Genomic DNA, 20,150 nt, shown 5'->3' on the forward strand with positions numbered 1-20,150 from the left:
TATATAAAATATATAAAAAGAGATTGATGGCCTCTGACAAATGCTGGAAATGTTATGTGCCTGGCTAGCACAATGATTGAGCTTCAAACCCTTCTGAGTCACCAACCTCTGCCTCTTCTCATTGCTCATTGGACTGGAGCAGTTTTTACAAGTAGCTTATTTGTTATCCTGGACAGTCATAAAATAAGATGCTTCCTTCAATACCTCATTCCAGTATTCGTTTTTACTAAGTAATTGAATGTTTCAAGAGGTGGAATTTGTAAGCCTAAGGGCAGCAGGATGTTTAAAAAGGGTCCTGTAAATGCATATACAACTGTCTCCAGCTTGGTAACCCTCGCTAGTGAAAGATGTGATTTCGTGGAGCAGGCCTTGAAGATAAAGAAGATAGTAAAGCCATTAGAATTTCAGACAGAACTGATGAATTCTCACTGTCGTTTATTGTTTCAGGCTTACCAGACAATGTGCACTGGGAAATGTGCAAAGATAATTGGGAAACTCCTCTTCCCATTGGGAATCCTTGCCATCGTTGCCAACCTTCTCTTGTACTTTCCAAATGGGAATATTTTAGAGGTAGATCAGATAACAGACTATGTTTGGTTTTTCCATGGAATCGTTGGAGCTGGATTATTGGTAAGAACAAAATCATATTTTATTGGGAAGTAGACTATTGTGCTTTTTGAAAAGAGCGTATATAATTGACTTTACATCACCAAGACTATAATGTATGAAATATATTGGGTGTCAGATAGAAGGTATTTATTACTGTTTCCTTGCCCATCTGCTTTTGCATTCAGTCATCTTTTGGCCTTGTTCACACGGGCATCAGCCTATGAACCTTTGTCTATAGAGCAGTATGTACAGCAAGCAAAGCTATCAAGTAGTATATTATAGTAGTAGTAGTATTGTGGTAATGCATTTACGTTACTGCAGCCCATTCATTTTGTTTGGACTCCAATGCAGTAAAAGTTGCTCCTACTGTGTTATTTTTTTTAGCTCATCTTTTTATCTCATTGTGTGTTGTGGTGCACTGTGCTGCCAGTGTGTTTTGTAGATGCGTTGTGATGCCATTCAAAATAAATGGCATCACAATGGATCGCAGCGTGCTTGGTGCATTGCAGTAACGCATTTGTTTTACCACACATTACAGCAATGCAGTGATGTAAACAAGCCCTCAAAGTACCCTTCAGCTCCAGCCTGGCATTGTTAAACATATATCCTAATGGGAGTGCTGGCTATCACTTCAAAAACATATTTAAAGGCTCCAGCAGATCAAGCAACACTGAAGCCCCATATACTTCAAATTGGATTTTACAATGCAAAGGATGTGGGAACAAATGTTATGTCCACATGTGCAGTGAGAAATTATGCAGAAGGCATAAGCATAGAGGTACTGTAATACATAAGCAGAACGCAAGGAACAGTGCTTCCCCATGCAACCGTTCTGCTCTGTCAAGTAATCACATATCAGATGATCAAACACAGGGAATACATGGAAAATCATCATTACCTGCACTCCTGTTACATGTCACAGTGCCTCTCCATCCATCTCTGATCTGACTGATATCACCTCTCTATGTCCCTAAAATGCAGCGTAATGTAACAGGGAGCACTGGTACAAAGCTGGCTAATGAAACAAATTAAAGCAACCTCCATCCCAAGGCTGAGCATCTATTCATTTGTTTTATTATACAGCTGGATACAAGTACTACCTGTAACAGAGGTTACTAATAAATTAAAGCGATAACCTGAGTTTTTATTTCAGGAGAACATTGAGGCACAAGAAAGGGGAGTAGAGCAAGGTTGTTTTACAAGCCTATAGGCACAACATATTACCGGCCCACCAGCAAACTACTGGCCAGTAAGGCCTGGTTCACACCTGGGCGTTTTACAGCAAGTTCCTACACTCTGTAAAACGCTCAACATATGAAAACCAATGATGGCCTATGGGCGAATCGCGGTAGATACGCGCGACAAACGCGCATATTAGATACGCCTATGTGTGAACCCAGCCTAAAGGATCTCACAGTGAACTGGTCTCCAAAATGGGAAGAACATGAGGTCCCTGGATAGTGTACACTTGGGCTCCTGGGCATACAGAAATCAATTATAGGAATAATAATGGTATGTAGGCAACACAAAGTATTTGCATTTTGACAATATGTGCTGCTCTGTTGTTCAGGTCTTCCTACCTGCATTTATGATGATTGGTGCTGGAGGAGAAGGATGCTGCGCTAACAGATGTGGGGTAAGAAATTCTAATCATTAAGCTTACAAGAAGATTTAAAAAAAATATGTGATATTTATATAAAATTTTATATATACATGATTTCATCCGCACATCAGCTGCACTTCGGTCAGCCGAACATGCTCTGCAGGTTCGGCTGAGCCAAAATGCAGAAGGACTTCGACTCAACATCTGGATCGGCTGAGCCGAAGCTCCGGCAGTTCACTCGCTGCCGTTCGCCCCTATTCTATTCTCTGTGGTACCGAGCAGAATAGTAAATGGATGAAAAGAGTCAAATAAAAAAAACGTTGAAAAAATGTAAACAAATAGTAAAATTTTAAAATAAATAAATAGATTTAACAAAAACTATTCGGCGGAGCTAGCAGTGACAGCTAGCTCCGCCCAACAGTTTCCTATTGGCCGGCACCTGCTAGAGTCTTCTAGAAGGTCCTGGCCAATGCATTACAACTGGGCGGAGCTGGCCGTGACGTCACAGCTTGCGCCGCCCAGTTGTTATTGTTTAATGACAGTTTAGTGTTCCCAGTTCATTTGGGGCCTTGATCTGTCATTACAACTGGGCGGAGCCAGCCGTGAGATCACGGCTGGCTCCACACAGCTGTCATTTATTTACGGGACGAAAGGCCAGCCTTTGGCCGGCCGTTCGCCCCACTTCGGCTGTCACTTCGGCTCAGTCGAGACAAGCCAGATGCCTTCGGCTCGGCTGAGCTGCTCGACCGCCTTCGGCTGCTGTACGGGTTATAGTGAATAGCCCGTACAGCAGCCCCTCGGTTCAACTCAACCGAAGGGCTCCGGTGCCCGAAGAGAGCCGAAGGATCAGCCAAAGCTATGGCTGGATCCTTCTCCTCCTCTGTGAATAGCCCCCTAAGTCTTTTAGATCTACTGACTGGAACACAGTAGGGATAATCCCTGTCTGAATTGAAAGAAGATCCGAGTTCTTGCATCAAGATCCATGAACATACACTCTTAGAGATATCTGAGGATGCTTTAGAGATTTAGTGTTGGAGCATTTGTCCTCACCAGCTATAATTAATTCCACCATAGTAGCCAGCTTCATTGTCTGAAGGCAAAATGAGAAGGAGAGAGCAGAAGTTAAGGTGGATAAAATAGCACTGCCAAAACCATGAATACAAATCTGCCAGAACTCAAACTGTGCCAAAGACCAAATAAACTACCACAGCAAATAAAAATGGTTTAAAAGGGAACCGAACTCTGAAAGCTAGAAAAGGCAGGGTGAGCACAAAGAACTAGTCACTAGTATTGCCTGTGGTCCTCCTGCAACTGAACATTTCCCCATTATTGGCTTACTATGCTTTATTCTGCACTGTGCCTCTGTATAGAAGCAGGGCTTTGCTTCCTAGCAACAAAGCATTCAGCAAAGAGAACAGTGCGCAGCACAGTAGTGTCATCGCTGAATCTCAAGCCTCCAATCACACACTGTAGTTATAAGCTATGAGGCTACAAAGGAGTGTCTAACCCCCCTTACACCAGGAAGTGCTCTGCTATTTTTCAGGAAAAATTCAAGACAAAGGGTATATTTTTCTAGCTTCTGCCTTGGCACAATTGACATTGCTAAATGTTCCTTTAACATAGCAAATTTTTGAGTTCAGATCCAGTCTTGTTGAAAATGAGGAATTCAGAACATGGTCTGTACTATAGTGTCCCTTACACTAGCCAACTCATTGCCACCTCCCACTCCTTCTTTTATTGGTTGATCACTATGATAGATGACATTACTGGATAATAAGATGCATATACACTGCCTGTCCAAAAAAAGTCACCACCTGGATTTAGGTAAGCAGATAGGTAAGAGCCTTCCATTGGAAAATAGGTCTCGGTTCAGCAATGTTATGTGCCCACAAAATGAGATCAGCTGCCTACCTGAACATACTGAATGTCCAAGATTTTTCTTCCCTGATGTCACGGGTGAATATATCTTCTTTATTTTTGCCCCTAGACCAAAAGGAGCACTTATCCCTTGCAGTACAGGGATAGCCTCACTGCAAGGGTTAATTTGGAAAAAAACGTCTTTATGTTTTTCTTTAAGTGGAAAAAGTATCTGCACATGGTTCTGGATCCAGTAAAAATAGTCTTTATTTATTGAAGACCAGAAATAGCAGTCACGCTAACATGTTTCAGCCAATAGAGGCCTTATCAGAGCTATGAATAAGGCCTCTTTTGGCTGAAATGCTTAATTGGGACTGCCATGTCTGATTTTATGGCTTTAGATCTTTATTGGATCAAGAACTGGTGCAAAACATTTTTTTTTACTGTTTATGACAAACGGCTGGTGGAAGCCTTGGTTGTGCACCAGTGTTCCATGGAACCGCATTGGAGGAAAGAGGTAGAGCTCTCTCTTTTTCTCTTGTGAGCTTATCAAAATCTTTTAAGAACCTGCTAAAAAAAGATATGCCGTTACTCCAGCCAAATGACACCGTGAGAAGTTAATTTCCAGTTCAATGCACTATGACATCATTGGCGTGGAGTCTGTACTGTATGTTCTACTTATGTTTGTGTGGGGTTTTTTATGCTCTGGCTTTTTCACACAATCCAAAAACGTTATGGTTGACTTATCCTCTGGCCAAATATTAACCTAGATCTCTGTAGTGATTTCATGCCATCTTACGCACAAACAAGTGACTGTAAGCGGTAAGCTAAGTACAAGGTTCCCAGGAAGTTTTTACAGAACCTGTTCTATTTTTGGTGTAGGACATCACATAGATGTTATGGAACACTGTGGGCTGATGGTAATAGTTCTGTAGAGAGCTGCAAATGTTGCTGGCTCTATATAAAAGAATACAATAAGTAAAGACAAAGAGAATGTTGACAAAGAGTATTACTGCAGCGCTCATAGGTCTTGTGTTTGTGGTTTGTCAGATGTTCCTGTCTGTCATTCTGTCCGCACTGGGCACAGTGGGAGCGGTGTACTGTGTGATAATCTCAGCGATGGGTTTGATTCATGGTCCTCGTTGTGACACAGGAGATGGAGAATACACATACCCCTTCAGGAATGACACTGATGAGTAAGTAATACAGCGGACACAAGTTTATTGCTGGGGCAGAGTTCTGTAATAGCTTTTAAAGGGTTAATCTGCCTAAAAGTGATTTTCTACTCAGAGCCATAGCTAGCTCCTTTTGTGCCCGAGGCAAGAACAGAAAATTGTGCCCCCCTATGCCACGCACGCACGGCGTCATGTGATGTGATGTGATGAAAAAACATTTTTAATTTCTGTTCATTTAGTAGATTGAGGACACAGAGTCCTCTGCCCATGCAGCGGGGAATGCGAGGAGAAGTTGTGTTGGACGTCTTGCGCCCCTGTTGCCAATGGCGCCCTGTGCTGGCCATGGCAACAGGTGCCATGGGGAGCAGCCAGGCTGGCCCTGGCCACGCCCCCTCTCAGCTGCGCCTGAGGCGAGTGCCTCACTCGCCCCATGGTAGCTACAGCCCTGTTTCTACTTACAGGTCAGCTATATATGATCTATATGCCATACTTTCCAACCCTGCTTCTGAACAGCATAAGAGATGGCAGCTGATGGGATCAATTTATAGCTGTCCAGCTAGTCAACACAAAATACTTAATTAAACTTTTTCAACATTCAGGTATTCAGGGGCTGACTGGCAACTTTTAGCCCAGGGGGCAAGTACAACCCAGAGGCCCATGGTGCGGCAACTTGACCCCCTCCCGCTCTGAGAGCCGCGTCGGATGCGGAGGGCGGGTGGCCGGGTGCAGGTGGCAGCGGCCGGGGGTCAAGGGGCCGTTCGCGGTGGCATCAGAGAGGCCCGGGGAGCAATTGCCACCTTGCCCCCCGGCCCAGTCCGCCCCTGCAGGTATTCCTGACCCCCAAGGGGGTTTAGGGTGTTCCCGTCCACCTCTCTCCTGTTGCATTCTCCATCATATGAATAGAAATAGAAATCAGAAATCAAACCAGGATGTTGGGAGCCCCTTATAATGGCCACAGTAGGTGTGCAGATGCAGACCCAAGGACTCAACCACAAAAATAAATGTCACCTATAGAGAGACATAAGAAACTCTCCCAACAGCTATCAAAAACTGAGCAGCATATACTTAACTTTTTGCCTTACCATCCATTAATTGACCAAACAGGGTGGACCGAGCCTCAGAGGGTGAATTGAGCCCCCCTGCTCCATTCACCCTCCAAGAGTGAATAAATGCTGTCACAGGGCTATAGACTCCCTGAGTGGCAATGCTAATTGACGCAGTGGTGTCACATACAGTGAGTCATATGCTCCAAGTACCAGGTATTTCCTTATGTCCCTGGAGTTGATTTTGAGTAGAGAAAAGGAGCAAAGTGTTGGTTGTGTGTTTAGATGAAGCACTGAGATCTTGAGGAAAGCTGAATTAAGTTTTACTTGCTTATGAGGACAGCCGCCCCCTGTCTAGGCCTGAGGCCTGTGGGTGAGCAGAGGCTGGAGTGTGGGAAGTGTTTCCCTGGGCCTCAATTATGGAGGAGGCCTGTGTTGTTGTCAGAGAAGAGAGAAGTGATCCAGGAAAGTGGATGGCTACTGAAGGTACCCAGAATCTAGAGGACCTCAGGAACAAGTTTGGTATCTTTCCTGCTGATCTGTGATCTGGATCTGTGCTCATCCCTGCTCAGTCTGGAGTCTGTTACACCCTGGACATCTAGGATCCCTATACCCTCTCTCCCCATTATGAAGATATGAATTAAAGTTATTCAGCATTGCATTACTGGAGTGGATATCAGCTTTGTGGGCACTAGAAGAGGGCGGTTAAATGCTAATGGAGCAGCTGAAGACCAAAACCCCTAGACAACTAGTGATGACCCGGGTTATTCTAGCGGCTCCTTAGTAGGTGAGTGCTACAAAGCATACAGAATATGTATATATATCATGAATAAACATACATAAGCATAGAGACCAACACTGCACCACAGCACCATCTACAGCTCAAAAGACAATATTACATCTCTGAATGTCAGCAATACAATCAGTGCTGTTGCATTTCCAACACAATGTACTTATCTACTATAAAATAAATTGTACATTGCAATGTTTTCTTTGTAGGATTAGCTGTTTACTGGTTGACCTGATTTGTTGGCTGGCATACTCATTGAATGAACGTGTCTCTGATCCACAGAGAGAATTACCTGTTTAATCAGGACAGGTGGAGCATCTGCAAGACTCCAGAGAATGTTGTGCTGTGGAATGTTGTCCTCTTCTCCATTACGCTGGGAATCTCAGCCATTGAGGCCATCCTTTGTCTCATACAAGTCATCAATGGACTCATCGGGGTGATCTGCGGTACCTGCTTGAGGAAGAGGAAGGTCGAGGTATGGTACTCTTAATAATGGTCATCCCTGCAGTATAAGGGGCTGGTCACACTTAAAGTAGTATTAAGGTCTGGGCATGTTTTACCTTAATGCATACTCTGCATTAAGGTAAAAATGTCCAGTATCTTTCGGACTCCCTCGTCCCCCTCACACTTACCTGTCAGTGCCACATGTCACCATTGCCGGTCCCCGCAGCGATCCTCCATCCCGAACTACCTGGTTATGGGGTAGGAGGTTGAGGGCAGAGGAGCCATAGCCTCCTTGTGCCATCAATCAACCTGTTGGGCGGAGAGGAGGGGTGTGGCCTGCCGCAGGGTTGTGTGTGTCTATGGACGCACACAGCCACTGCAAGAACACGCACGTACGGGCGCCTCCATAGCAGTCGCTTAGCCACTGGTGGTATCCATGCAGGTGGCAGCCAGGACGGTGATGCGGGGACCCACTAGAAAATTAGAACTGTAAAAAAAAATTTAAATATAAGAACAGATCTGGACATGATCTGTGCCTCCCTTATATACAAAGGAAAAAAAAGGAAAGTTTAATGTCACTTTAATGGTTTCATTGAATGGAAATACATTTCCAGAAGAAATCCCATTCATTTCTATATGGCTAGCATACACCTATGTGCTGCAGATTTGTGCATTTGTTTTAAAAATGGACATGTAGCATGATTTTTGTTTTGTAGGCTCATAAAAAGGAATAGTAAATGCAGAAAAACCGCATGTACATGCACTGTGGAAACATCTCTATTCTGGATCTTTCACCACACATTGCACAAAATCTCCAACTAAAAGTGTAAATGCCCATGAATGCATGAATCAGAAGCTGAAGTCCCGCACCTATCAGTCTTAGGGGTCTATTTATAAACTCGTCTAAGAGCCATTCACCCTGTGAATCTCTGTGAATGTTTGTTTTCTGCAAATAGAGGCAAAAATTAACATTATTAGTATATTTTCTTATCAGGTTGTAATACTGGTTGTAATGCTGCATTATGCCCACTAGCTGGAGCTGAGCAGCATAGGAAATAAATAATTATTTCCTTTGCTCCTCAGCTCCAACTAGTGGCCATAATGAGGTATTACATTTCATGACATTCAATCTGAAAAGAAAATATACCAAGAATGTATTTGCATGGAACAAACTTTCGCAGAGATTCACAGGGTGAATGGCTCTGTGAATTGTTTATAAATGGACCCCTTAATGTCAGAGGTATTCACTCCCTAGTTCATCCCGCTCTTCAGTCTGTGGAATATCAAGGTTGCCTAGTTGCTATATTTTCATACGGCCAAGTGCACAAGCTCTTAGAGACTCCTCATTTGCAGTAATGTGATCAGTAACATTGCAGCGAGTATCTTCATATCACATCAGCTTGAAGAATCCTTCTACAACCTCAAATACTATGTAACTATGTAACTATGTAACTATGTAATGACTGTTAATTAGTGGAAGCAGCCATAGTAAAGAATTACAATTTTGTAAGTGCATTAACTCCTGGCAGCCAAATTGATATTCCTCTTGTTCCAGTCTGATTTCAGTAGAGGGAATTCCAAATGGTTGCCCACATATGAATGACTGGAGCCAGTATATACGGATTTGCTTTGCAGATCTGAGTGGTAAAAGGGGGACTTTGACTAGGGCTCTCACTAATCTTAATCTGGCTCTGTAAGCATTAATACAGCCGTAGAGTAACCTCCTTGGACATGAATAAAGTGGGTGGGAACCTCCTATAGACCCAGTGCTGTCAGACATAAGGACCAACGTATGAATAGAGGAAGCATGTTATTCGCTTTGTATGCAGAGCAGTCATCAGGATTCGCAGCCCACCAATCAAAAAGTTGCAAGGAAGGACAAGATAGCTGTGTGTTACATGAGCAGCCAGGGTCGCCATTAGAAATCATGAGGCCCCATACAGCCTACCTGACAGGTCCCCCCCCCCCCCCCCAACATTTCTATTGGATACATTTTGACAGTGATGTGGATCTCCCCTCTTCTGCCCCCCTCCCACCTGTCAGTTCACATTGGCTTTGCAGTAGTTTAATGTGCTCCTCCCCGGAACCTTGCCCAGCTGCCCAGACTAAGCAAAAGCTTCATAGCCCGAGCTTCATCATTCCAATCTATGGAAGAGTGAGCTGGGTGGGTCTTAACCCAGAGGGCAGGATTCCCTGAACCAAGTAATAGACACTGCACTGTGGCCACTCACAGGTAGCCCGTGCCAGGCCTAGATGCCCCTGCTTCCCGAATGGGGCCTGGGCCCAGTATGTGGGTACTGCCTGTACTACCCTATCAATGGCCCTGTGAGCAGCAGATAGGCTTATGGCTCCTCTCAGTAGATTCTTTACCCCCTTCTTTTTCAGTTCTGTTCCTGAATTTATCCACAGTCTCACAGATATTACAAGAGTGATGCCAATAAGAGCTGACCGGGGAGATGTGTAAGGTTCCGTATCTCCATGCCCAGCTCTTAGCAACTTGGTTGGGTCGCTCTGGCTGGCATCCTGCCAAACTCATGGCAACCAGTGATGTCACTGGTTGCCAGGAGCTGGGTAGGATGCCGGCCAGAGCATCCCAGGTTGCTAAGAGCTGGGCAGGGAGATACGAAGCCCTTACACATCTCCCCACCCAGCTCTTCACAACCTAGGATGCTCTGGCCAGAAAGGGGGTGGCAGGCACACTGCAAACATTATGCAGCAGCGCGGTCATGGCGCTCTGCCTGCTGACCCCCACGTGACTCAAAGGGATGCTGCCTGAGGCAATAGCCTTATTATAGGGAGGGCCCTGCGCATACCGTATATCTATTTTAATCATTGTTTCTGTGTATTTTTTTTAGACTGCTGTTGCCTAATCCTCCATCAATATGTGTACAGAAACAGTGGGGACCAGGAGTTTTGTTAATACAATCTTCACCATAGTAAAAGTGAACACTTATATATTATATTTTGGAGGAAATGTCTAGTGTTTTTGAAGGTTTTTTTTAGACATCTATAACTGTGATCTTCTTAATGTGAAAGACCTTATCAACATATTTTAATATTTTACAAACCTTATTATGAATATAGTTTTTAATTATTCGTGGACATAAAGTCAGACAAATGTTCTCATTATGTATGCCTTGCTTCCATCTTAAAATGAACACGTACTCCAATGCAAATTTTTAAAAGTAATGCCTGCTATTACCTGAAAGCATAACTAAACCCAAGAACAAAAGTTTAGCTATGTTTTAATTGGCCAGAAAACAATCTTTGTGTCTCTGTCTAATTTAGTTTAGTTACCAAAGACTGACGTTCCCTGAGCAAAGCCCTGCCCATGGCCAGTCCACCATCCAATAAGACTAAATGGACAATGGAATGGCAATTGGCAGGTCGTGGCCATGAAGTCAGGTTAGGTCTCAGTAACAAAAAGAAACTATCAGAGAGGGGCACAAATATGTTTTATGGCTAGTTACGGTAATAATAGGTATCTTGTGGTGTCTGCTCTTAGGTAGGAACTTTGTGAGCCCCTCAGTTGTAAATTCTTACTTTTCCCACACCCCCTGCCTTCACATTTGCCTGCTGGAGCCCTATGAATTACCAAGTAGTCCCATGGGCTTATTTTCCATTTGTCCAATGATGCGGTGCTTGGTAGCTTTTCAGCTGAACACTGTCGCTTGGGAGCATGGGGAAGGTCCCTAGCTTTGACAAAGACCATCATGACTCTCTACTCTGGGTCACAACTAATCCGATAACACTCAGCTCTAGGTATGTGCAATATTGTCTTTCCACCTCCGGGTGCCATCTCCGTACAAGTCCATCCACACCAACCAGTATTCTACAAAAAGATAGATAAAGTGCAAATTCAATTAACTTAATAGTTTATTTCCAAGAAATAACTCCACCAGCCCGACCTCCTTCCTGTAACGTGTTTCAGCCTCAACTGGGTGACTAATCCCAATAAAGGGTGAAACGCATTTGTGGAAGGAGGTCAGGTGGCTGATGTAACATCTTGGTAACATTCTATTCGGAGGAGGATACCAGAGTGCACTGTATGTATCTTTTTAGAGCATCCCTAATCTTGGTGTTGGGCGAGCAGGGAAAAGCATCTGTAACTAAGGAGGTGGGTGATCAAGAGGCAAAAGTAAATAGGCAGTGAAATGTCCACTTTGAGGCAGGCCAGAGATTCTGCTTTATATATAGATTTAAAATCATTATATTCTTTTGTCCTATGATTGACTTCCTTGCAAAAGTCAGCAGCATGGACATCAATTGCTCTGTCTGACATACAGAGGAAGCACCTCAAGTGCATTTCCATTTTTGCAGCCAGATTGCGAAAACACCTACATGATATTTGTTGCAGGTTCTCATTCACAGAGCATACAGTAAAATTAATTTTAATTTATGGCGGTATAACCACATAGGGTATGGTGAGAAGTAGGGATGCACCGATACCGTTTTTTTGGTATCGAGTACCGATATTTTTTTGGGTCTACTCGCCGATACCGAATACCGATATCGGAAGTCCCATTTAGGAAGCCAGGCGGCGTGTAAATAAAAGTAATTCACCGGCACACACTTGAAGGGTTTTTAAAGTATTGATATGTTTATTCAATAACCAATGTCACATACTGTCATACGGTGTGACATTGGGTATTGAATAAACATATAAATACTCTGAAAACCCTTCAAGTGTGTGCCGGTGAATTACTTTTATTTACTATTAGTGTTTTGCACGCCATCCGTGTGGTCACCAAGGCACCACATATACCTTGTGGTTTTGAGACCGTGGCAGTGCGAATGGGATTTGGACTTTGTTAGGCGGCGTGTAAAGACTCGCCACCCGGCTTCCCGATTAGCAGGGAAGCCGTCTCCATGCTCCCTCGTCAGCAGGTGACGAGGGAGCATGAAGATGGTTTTCTGGCCAATCAGGAAGCCGGGGGGCGGGTATGACTCGCCGTCCAGTTTCCTGATTGGCCGGGAAGCCAAGACCATGCAGTCGGCTTCCCGGCCAATTAGGAAGCCGGGCAGAGTGTAATGACTCTCTGCCCAGCTTCCTGATACAGGAGGTTCGGGTATCGGGCTAGGCATCGGAGCATTTGGGCGAGTACGGGTACGTGCCCAAATACTTGGTACCGATATTAGTGTCGGTATCGGTGCATCCCTAGTGAGAAGGGAAAATTGCTAAAGGCAATCGCAAAATTCTTCCTTTCCTCCACAAATAAATATTTGATTGGACATAATAAATAATCTACTAGATTGTAAGCTCTCACGAGCAGGGTCCTCCTACCTCCTGTACTGAAATTGTATTGTTAATTGTATTGTCTCCCTCAGTTATGTAAAGTGCTGTGCAAACTGTTGGCGGTATATAAATCCTGTAGTATAATAATAATAATAAAACATAGTACCGTCACTCAGAGACATTCACATGATGGACAAGGTAACATGCAGTTGTCTAGTGATCACAATGAAGGGTCTTGTGGGGTACAGTTATCAGTCTCAAAAATGAAATGTGTCTCATGAACTTTTTGGACCCTGGACAGTTACCATTGTGGAAGGAGCACCATGTGCTACTGTCACTGATCCATTGATGACTCAACACTGCCATCTAGTGAAATAAATTCAGATTTCTGATTTGAAATGAGAAGTGGCAGACTGTCTCAATAAGCTGAGGAGCAAAAGGTGTTTTAAATGTTTTGAATTGGCATTTACATAATAGAGTGTTCCCAATTATGGTGTTCCTATGGGCACTAGACAACTACTAATGACATGATTACACAATTGATAGTTTACAGTTTTAAGCTGGCCATACACTGGTTGAATTTAGGTCGAGTCCTGCTGACTGAAATTTGACCAGTGTGTGGCCTAGTTGGCACCCCTCCATTCGGCGCATGTCAATTTTTGAATCGACTTTAGCAGAAGGAGTTGCTCTGGAAAATATCGGCTGAACAGTGAATGCAGCCAATCAGAAAATTCCCTGATACACACTATCTGACTATCTCTAGTGTTCATCCATTATGGGGGACATAGAGGAGAACAGATATCGCTATTCACGCTGCCCTATAAATATTGCAGTGTTAGTCTTCATCGTGTTCTGCATTTTATAGCCCAATCATAAAATGCATGCTACATTGTGGAGCCTGTGGTCTGCCTAAAAGTTCTCTCTCATTAATTGAAGGTAGGCAGGTCATATCACTTTCACAGGTCACCTGATCAAGTTCTTTTAATGACTTTTTTTAATCTTCTGCTTTCATTCATAAGTATAGTGCTCCTCCTACTTTGTTGCCGAAGCCAGTAGAGTAACAAGCACATTTGTTCGGCCCATTGCTGTGCTTTATAAATGTTAATTTTCTTAAAGCAACAGTATGGCCCTGCTACTGTTTTTAAAATAATAACAGATCATACATGTGCTGTGATTTTTTTATATTCATTGATGTGTTTTCATTAGCGATGGACCGATACTGCTCTCTCTGTATCGAGTACCAATATTCCTTTATCGGTACTCACCAATATCGAGTACCGGCATCCTGAGGTAGTGCAGGCCCGGCTTCCTGGCCAATCAGGATGCCGGGCGGAGGGTCATGTTCTCCAACTCCTGTCAGTGTGCCTGCGCAGCCACCCAAGAGCAGTATCAAGTTCTGCAATTAGCGTTACCGCGCCTGAGCTCCCAGTTGGGGAACTCAATGGGGATTTTGTAGCTGCACAGGCGCACTGATGGGAATTAGAAAACTCAACGTAGATTCTGAAACTTTCATGGCTGGTGCAGGTGCACTAGCGCCATCTCATCGAAATCTCCTACTGGCAAGTCACCGGACGTGACGTCACGAGTTGGAGATCTCGACAAGTTGGCCATTTTGATAGAACACCAGTCAGAGGTAATTTCCCTCTGACCAGCAGTTCCAGTATCGGAGCATTTGGATGAGTACGACTACCAGTATCAGTATCGGTGCATCCCTAGTTTTCATAATTGGTGACTCTATTTATTCACAACCGTTAGTTTGAAAAATGTCTGTAAGCAAAATGTTTCTGTCTGATTAATAAAATAACATTGCATCTAAGTCTTGGTTGTGTTTGGAGCTTCCTTTGTATGCTTTGGGCTTAAAGCTGATAATGGGTCTCTGTTCTATTGCTCATATATGTAACTGTCATAACAGAAATATGGGGGTTGCCATTGCTGATCTTTATCTGAAAATACTAGTTGATTGTCTTGCTATTTTACATAATCTCTGGTTACAATGTTTATTGAATCATTTATGCAGAAAAAGTATGTAGATGTGAAGTTCTGACTTCACCCACTGTAGGTCAGTTACCCTCAATTGTGGAGCCTAATACTGGCCAGACACCTTTAGATTGCCCAGGGGCTGACTCAGTGAAATCAGTCGATTCCCCCATCCACACTAAACAATGTGGAGGGGGGAATGTTTCACTGGTCTATTGTATTCAGCAGCCAGTGGGACCCATGGATGATTGCATGCAGACACTGTTCATCTAACAATTTTCCACATGGCTCCTTCGCAAAAATTTGATTGATAAATTGACTTCTGTAAAGCCAAGTGGTGCTGACAAGGCCACCCACAGCTGGAATCAGCAGAAATTCAAGCAGTGTATGTCCAGCTTAAAGTGACACTAAACGTAGGAGTACCTTAACTATCTCTCAGACTAGATTCTGTACTGCCAACACTCTGCCTGTTACTGGCTGATGACTGCTCAGATTCTTATTATAACCACCTGTAAGCTGAGGGAGATAAAGAAATTCTGTCACTTTGCCCATTTGGGGCAGAGACAGCCATATGAGCCCTGAGTCTCTTCATAGCTTACCCATGGACCCACTGATACTCAGCTTCTCCAAGCTCCCTCCTCACTCTGTTGCTCCATTGGATCACTCCATTGCGGAGCTTAATTACACTGAGTAGATTACATCTTTCCCTCCCTCACGTGACAGTGTTCAGACCAGGCATTGGCTACTCAGGCCCAATTACTCCATCCTGGGAAGAGTTCATTACACGGCGGCCAGCTTCCTGATTGGTTAGAAAGCCAGCTTCATGCATTCTCGTCACCTAGTGACGAGAAGGATGGGGGTGGCTTCCCTGCTAATCGGGAAGCCGGGTGTCGAGTCTTTACACGCAGCCCGGCTTCCCAGCTAATCAGGAAGCCAGATGGCGAGTCATTACACGCCACCTGGCTTTCTTAATGGGACTTCCGGTATTGGTATTTTGTATTGACGAGTCTTGAAAAAAAATATCGGTATTTGTACTCGATACCGAAAAACCGGTATAGGTGCATCCCTAGTAACGATGGCGTGACACATAAGGGGAGGTGGAGAAATGGATCCATTGCAAGTTGAGCACTTGTTTCTGTTTACATTTGTCATCACAGATGATAACCGTGGATCTGAATATATGTGTGTATTGTCCTCTCTAGATGCAATAACAACTATAACTCTGGTGAATGTATTTGATTACTCTGGGTGAAGGTGGCAAAATCAGAAGATAAGTGCAACATCTATTTATAATTTTTGAAATATTCGATATTAAAAATCAGCAGAAGCTTCATCAGAGAAGCAATTGCCTGTGCAGAAACAACTTTAGATCTTGAACTCCATGCAAACACCTAAATACACATTGAAAATACAAATATGGGAGCTTTTTTTAACTGTCAAAGGATTTGTATATCTGTCTATACAGTTCTAGGATTTACACATCTCTGCCACACAGCACAGCCCTGTCTGGCAAGGGAGAAGACTTGACTCTTCTCTGCTGCAGTTGAAACAGACCTTACACCTCAGAGAAGGTTCATTTTTTTAATATGATCCTCCTGCTGACAAGGTCCTGGGTAATGCTAAATAGCCCAAATTTCACAGCAAGACACTGTAGCACAGTGCAGGATTGTCTTCTCATGAGATTTGGACTGCTCAATATTCTTCAAGATCTGGCCGGAAGGAGGTTGACGTTACCCTTGCCTAGGCATTATGGATGGAAGGGAAAATTTAATTATATTAGTGATTTTTTTGCACTTTCTTTTTTTTTTTTTGGGGGGGGGGGGGCACCTTGAATGAGTTGACTTTAAAACTAAGGTGCAAGATCCTCTTTCAGTAACACATAACACACACATAACACAAAGTAGACCTTTACCCCCTTTCACTAAAAAATCACAGCAGCGTGAAGCTCTGCATGCTGATTTAAAATCATTATACATCCATTAGTTAAACAAACTTGTTTTTCATTTACTTACAAATAGAGCTCATCCACTTCCTGGTCCAATTCTTGCACAAATTATGTAATCGTGCCCAAGCGTTGCATCCTTTGGAAGGTTACATCAGCAGAGCATTGCTGGGAAATCTCATCTGTAATCTCATGAGATCTCAGGGAAAGGCATTTTCCTCCCCTGAGATGATGTGCATGGTCACATGTCCTTCACATGTTTCAGAGTTCCAGGAAGTAAAGGGAGACCTGGAAACCTGCCCTTAGTTGACATGGTCAGAAGAATGGGAAAGAAAAGAAAAATAAGGAATGCAAAGAATACAAAGCCGGCAATTATCTAGAAGTATGTGTTTGTAGATTGTCATTACTAAACAATTCTAAAGGTGTTTTTGTTGTTATTTTAAAGATTTGGGTAATGGTCCGCCTTAAAGTGACAGTAAACTCAGGAGTTAAATCTTAAAAATACATTCAAGTAGCTAAATAATAACAAAAATGTATCTTATTTGTGTATCACTCGGCTGTAGATCCTCCAATCTCACGTTTAGTTTACTAATTTGTATTGAGATTGTAGTCCATCACAGGAGTGAGCTTGGAGCGGTGACTACTTTACAACACACACAGGGACCATGGGGAACACAAGTAGCCCCCCTCCAAAAGGAAGGACAGTGTCAGCACCAATTCAGAGATGATTTGAGGATCTACAGCCGAGTGATACACAAATAAGATACATTTTTTTAATAGTTAAGGTACGTGAATGTATTTTTAAGATTTACCTTCTGAGTTTAGTGTCACTTGAACACAGGTCTTCTCCCCTGCTTACCCTTTGACAGGACATTTAAAAAAAGAAGCTCTGTGGTAAGTGTTACTTGTGTGTTATGTGTTACTTATTGAATAAAGAGGAGCGCGGCAACCAAGTGCAATATCAAAGTGATGGGTAAATAGAAGGGTACTATATGCACAGCAGCAAGGGTCTTCTATTTTGATTAGATGGCCATTAGCACAGGGGGCATGTTATACCATATTCTAGGTTGAAAAGTGAAACAAGAAAGTAAAAACTAAGAATGCGTGGAAGTGTAATAAAAGAATGAAAATGTTTCCTAAAAAGAATAAAATGCACTCACAACAGTAGTAAGTGAGGATGGCATTGAACCGTGGAAGTTACATTGGTACTCCTGCAGCCTGCCCTGAGAAGCAGGTAGGTGGGGGACTGTTGATTGGGCACTGCTCCTCATTCATAGGAGTCAATGGAGAAGACAAAGCAATGTTCTTGCAGGGTTGGTGGATGTATACACCCATCGAAATTCACATAGTTCTTGATGAAACTGGCAAAATTCACTGCATGGGTGCCGCTGTCAGCACCCTTCTGCCTGGTATTCCTCGATTAAGGATCAAGCAGCCAATCAGCCAATCTCCGTTCACCAATGGCCATTGTCAGAATACAAAGGGAACAGCTGAGGATTTGTCCATCAATGCCTGTAAGCGTTGATGGAGGAGTCTGTTATATTTTTTCCTTCGGTCCTTGGATTGAATGGAAAAAATAGAAGTGTGTATACCCGACTTAAGTTGGGCAACACTTCTGGTTCTCTGGGCAATCTTCTTTGTAGTTGGAATCAGCAGAGTAGAGTCAGCAGCAGTGTCCTTCAGAGCAGTTGGTAGCACAGCTTCCTCATGTCGAACTCTTGCTGTTGAAGTACATGCTGCTATTTACCTTTTATTCTGTGAGTACATACAGCATATTACCCTTCTATTTACCCATCTGTGTCACTTTGATAACACGCTAAGTTTTTGCTCTTCACCTTTATAACACCTGCTCCCCCAGCCTGAGCTTTGCTGTACAGAGCTTGCAAAAGGCTGCTTCCAAGTCAAACCAAGTACTTCTTGAATACCTCTTTAATTATGTTTCTACTGAATGCAGAGCTACATTAATTTGTGTCTTTTCAATCTGCCTGAGGTACAGCTACAATCAAATCAGACCTGATTGACTTATTGCTGCTGGCAGTGGTTGTTTCAAAACAAATAAGTACAGCTGTGTTTTTTATATAGAGAGCACAGTATGCACATATAAAAGTTACAGAGGCATATGGTTTAAAATGATTTTGTTTCTCTTTTACTTAACACAAGAAAAAAAAAAATTCATTATTTTAATGAATTAATACATTTCCTTAAACCAGTAGCCAGGCATTGTGGCGGTACACATTATGAATACATATACAGTAACTAAACATCTTCTTATTACATTGTAAAGACAAATGTAAATGTTTAAGGCATAGCAACATATTGCCTAATAGAACTGATTATTGCTTTGAATTTATTTACATTGAAATATTATTATTGCATAAAGTATTTTTGGGGGGGAAAAAAAGTTGGTAAAAGTCATTGAGAGCTTTTTGGGATTGGCCTCAGGTGTTATGGAGCGTTTCTAGCTCCTCCAGTTCATGTGGAGCCGGATGTGGCAGCTCTTTGTGAAACACATTGCACACGTCCCATCGAATCGAAAGTTTTTTCTTCATGAACATAAACTGAGTCAGATAAGAAGTGACGATGATGGTAATTAGGCTGACCAGCATTGTAAACGTCTTGAAGGGAAATAACTGCACGTAGATCCCGTCCACAAAGGTGCAACCTGGGTAATGGAGCATCGGCGGAATTTTAAGGGAGTTTTCTCCTCCCAGGAGCCGGAGAACAAATCCCAGGAAGAATCCAGCCATAGATCCATAAGTGTTCATGCCGGGGATGAACAGGGCGCAGCAAAGCTGAGGGAACAAAAGGGCGTACACCAGTTCTCCGCTCAGGAACCACAGGTCGTACACAGAGTTTGAGAGGAACGCCAAGCCTGTACCTGCTGAGCCCAGCAAGATCATGGAAAGGCGCATGATACACAAAACTTCTCGGTCAGAGGCCTAGGAACGTAGAGAAAAGGAAATGAGGGACATGTTCAAAAATCAATTTGTGTCCATCAATATTCATGTTTAGGGTCTATTAGTGCATGTCAATCAAAGTCTATCAGCCTGGGCTGGCCATTCCATGTCCATTAGTATCTATGTGTGAGTGCCAATGTTTAGTATAGTATGTGGAATTGCATGGAACAGTAGATTCGGCACTGGTATCTTCTGGCACAGAGGGGTTAGTCCTTGTCATAGAGGATCCCTTCATATGAGAAGTGAATATGCACACAGGGGTTAAGTCTACACTGGGGAGACTTACTATGAGTGATGAGGTTACAGATAGGGTTAGTGTGAGGATTAGTGTTAGGGTTACAGTGAGGCTTCCTGTTTGAGTTAGGGTTAAAGGGAGGATTATTGTTCGCGGTTAGGCTTACATTTTAAAAGAGCTACGCACATTTTTAAAGCATAGCAATGTGTTTATGTCGTTAGCATTTCACTGGCTTTGGAAGTCTGGATCTGGTGGAGCGCAATAAAAAAAAGGGGGTTGTAG

The 20,150-nt window shown here is 43.2% G+C and overlaps 2 protein-coding genes across 3 annotated transcripts in view; one reads left to right on the plus strand and one right to left on the minus strand.

Moving 5' to 3' along the window:
• The first annotated feature begins 459 nt into the window (after positions 1 to 459).
• Positions 460 to 7,783, plus strand: LOC108787300 (transmembrane 4 L6 family member 1-like). The gene is made up of 5 exons (XM_018556810.1): positions 460 to 630; positions 2,180 to 2,245; positions 5,120 to 5,265; positions 7,360 to 7,552; positions 7,661 to 7,783. The coding sequence occupies exons 1-5, from the start codon at positions 460 to 462 to the stop codon at positions 7,781 to 7,783; spliced, it is 699 nt and encodes a 232-aa protein (XP_018412312.1).
• Positions 7,784 to 18,895: 11,112 nt separating this feature from the next.
• The window catches only part of LOC108787304 (high-affinity choline transporter 1-like), a 19,841-nt gene continuing 18,586 nt past the window's right edge, over positions 18,896 to 20,150 (minus strand). For both annotated transcript variants that reach the window (XM_018556817.1, XM_018556816.1), the window contains one exon: positions 18,896 to 19,615. In XM_018556817.1, coding sequence (XP_018412319.1) covers positions 19,115 to 19,615 — 501 coding nt within the window. In that variant the 3' untranslated portion in view covers positions 18,896 to 19,114. The remainder of the gene's footprint in view (positions 19,616 to 20,150) is intronic.

Source organism: Nanorana parkeri, unplaced genomic scaffold, assembly GCF_000935625.1.
Source record: "Nanorana parkeri isolate BGI_ZX_2015 unplaced genomic scaffold, ASM93562v1 scaffold254, whole genome shotgun sequence".
In the NCBI taxonomy this organism is placed as follows: Eukaryota; Metazoa; Chordata; class Amphibia; order Anura; family Dicroglossidae; genus Nanorana; species Nanorana parkeri.

What these genes read in the sequence shown, in the direction of transcription:
- LOC108787300 (XM_018556810.1), top strand. Translation starts at nt 460, where the DNA reads ATGTGCACTGGGAAATGTGCAAAGATAATTGGGAAACTCCTCTTCCCA. An exon ending in TTCAGGAATGACACTGATGA is followed by an intron (nt 5,266 to 7,359) that starts GTAAGTAATACA and finishes TCTGATCCACAG; the next exon opens with AGAGAATTACCTGTTTAATC. An exon ending in TGAGGAAGAGGAAGGTCGAG is followed by an intron (nt 7,553 to 7,660) that starts GTATGGTACTCT and finishes CTCTGCATTAAG; the next exon opens with GTAAAAATGTCCAGTATCTT.